Source organism: Mus pahari, chromosome 9 (genome assembly GCF_900095145.1).
Source record: "Mus pahari chromosome 9, PAHARI_EIJ_v1.1, whole genome shotgun sequence".
Lineage (NCBI taxonomy): Eukaryota > Metazoa > Chordata > Mammalia > Rodentia > Muridae > Mus > Mus pahari.
The window spans coordinates 28,178,351-28,179,652 of NC_034598.1; the positions used below are offsets into that span (position 1 = coordinate 28,178,351).

Below are 1,302 nucleotides of genomic sequence, written 5' to 3' on the forward strand. Positions count from 1 at the left end.
AAAAAAAAAAAAAAAAGGACCATAAAAGTGGTGTTTAAACTGCTGGATAAATGGGTTTTTGTTTTTGTTCCTGGGTTATTTTTCAAAAGTATCTTAAAAACTAAAGGGTATATCATTTCCAGTCTGAGGGTTCAGTTGCCTGACCTGGTTGTGAGACCGCAGTGGCTGTAAACTGAGTAGCCCATGGTGGATTCTTCTGTCCTCCAAACTGAGCCATGATGCAAGGGGGGAGGGGGAGGGGGAACCTTCACTTGTTTCCCTTCTATAGCCGATACCTATAAAGAAAGGATACAACAAAAGGCCAGTTTAGAGAAATTATTGATATATTAAAGGCAGGTTCCAAACAGGAACCAACCGGAGGTACAAAGTGTGCCAACAGAACATTTGAAATAAGACGCACAATCAACCTATCAACAGATCGCTTGTGCATACTCTTATTTATTTAAAAGATATTCTTAGGGGTGGACTTAAAGGAACTTCCTTCAGTGACTACAAGGACATTTCCTAAAAAGGTCCATCCCATCCCTCCGGAGGCAGAGTCAGGCGGATCTCTATAAACTCCAGGCCAGCATGGTTTATATGACGTTACAAACCAGCCAGGGTTGATACCGAGCCTCTCTCTCCGGGGACAAACGAACTTACAGACGCGGCAGGTACAGCCTGCGTGTTTCTTTGGGCGATGGACTGAGGTCCGCAGGGGGGTTAAATCGGTAACGGAAACAGCGTCGAGGCCCCCTCCCCCATGAAGGCAAAGGCAGGGGCGAATACCATCTCAAACGAACATTACTTTAAGGGCAAGGAAGTCACTATGGCCTTTGTCACCCTAGTCTCCACTCCGGAGGTGGGGAGGCACTTGGGAGGACGCGCGGCTCCAAAAGAACCACTGCGAAGACCCCGGCCCAAGAGAAAAGGAAAAGATGGGGACCTGGCATCCCGGGCTGAGGACACTCATCTACCTCCCGCCGCAGCCGCCGTGACGCGCGGGCCGCGGAACATGGAAGCCAGCGAGAGCCCCAGGCCGCGGCCACAGGGGCCGGCGGGTCGTCGCAGTCCCCGAGGCCCTCCGGGCGCTGGAAACGCTCGACACCACCGCCGCCGCCGCCCCGGGCCGGGCCGGGTCTCAGCGGAGCGGCAGCGCGGGTCCGAGGACGCACGGTCTCCCGCCCGGCCCGGCGCAGGCCGCGGGGCGCAGGCCGCACCTGAGGGGCCTGGAGCCGCCGCGAGGCGCGTGGGGCCTGCTCCGCCCCGCACAAAAGGGACCGCGTCCCTCGCTCGCCGGCCCCGCGGCGGCCGCCATCACCC

General features: G+C 56.6%; 1 protein-coding gene across 4 annotated transcripts in view; it reads right to left on the minus strand.

Annotated features, from left to right (window-relative positions):
• The window catches only part of Ccar1 (cell division cycle and apoptosis regulator 1), a 48,490-nt gene that overhangs the window by 46,786 nt on the left and 402 nt on the right, over positions 1-1,302 (minus strand). For all 4 annotated transcript variants that reach the window (XM_029542196.1, XM_029542198.1, XM_029542197.1 and 1 more), the window contains exon 2: positions 145-275. In XM_029542196.1, coding sequence (XP_029398056.1) covers positions 145-217 — 73 coding nt within the window. In that variant the 5' untranslated portion in view covers positions 218-275. The remainder of the gene's footprint in view (positions 1-144; positions 276-1,302) is intronic.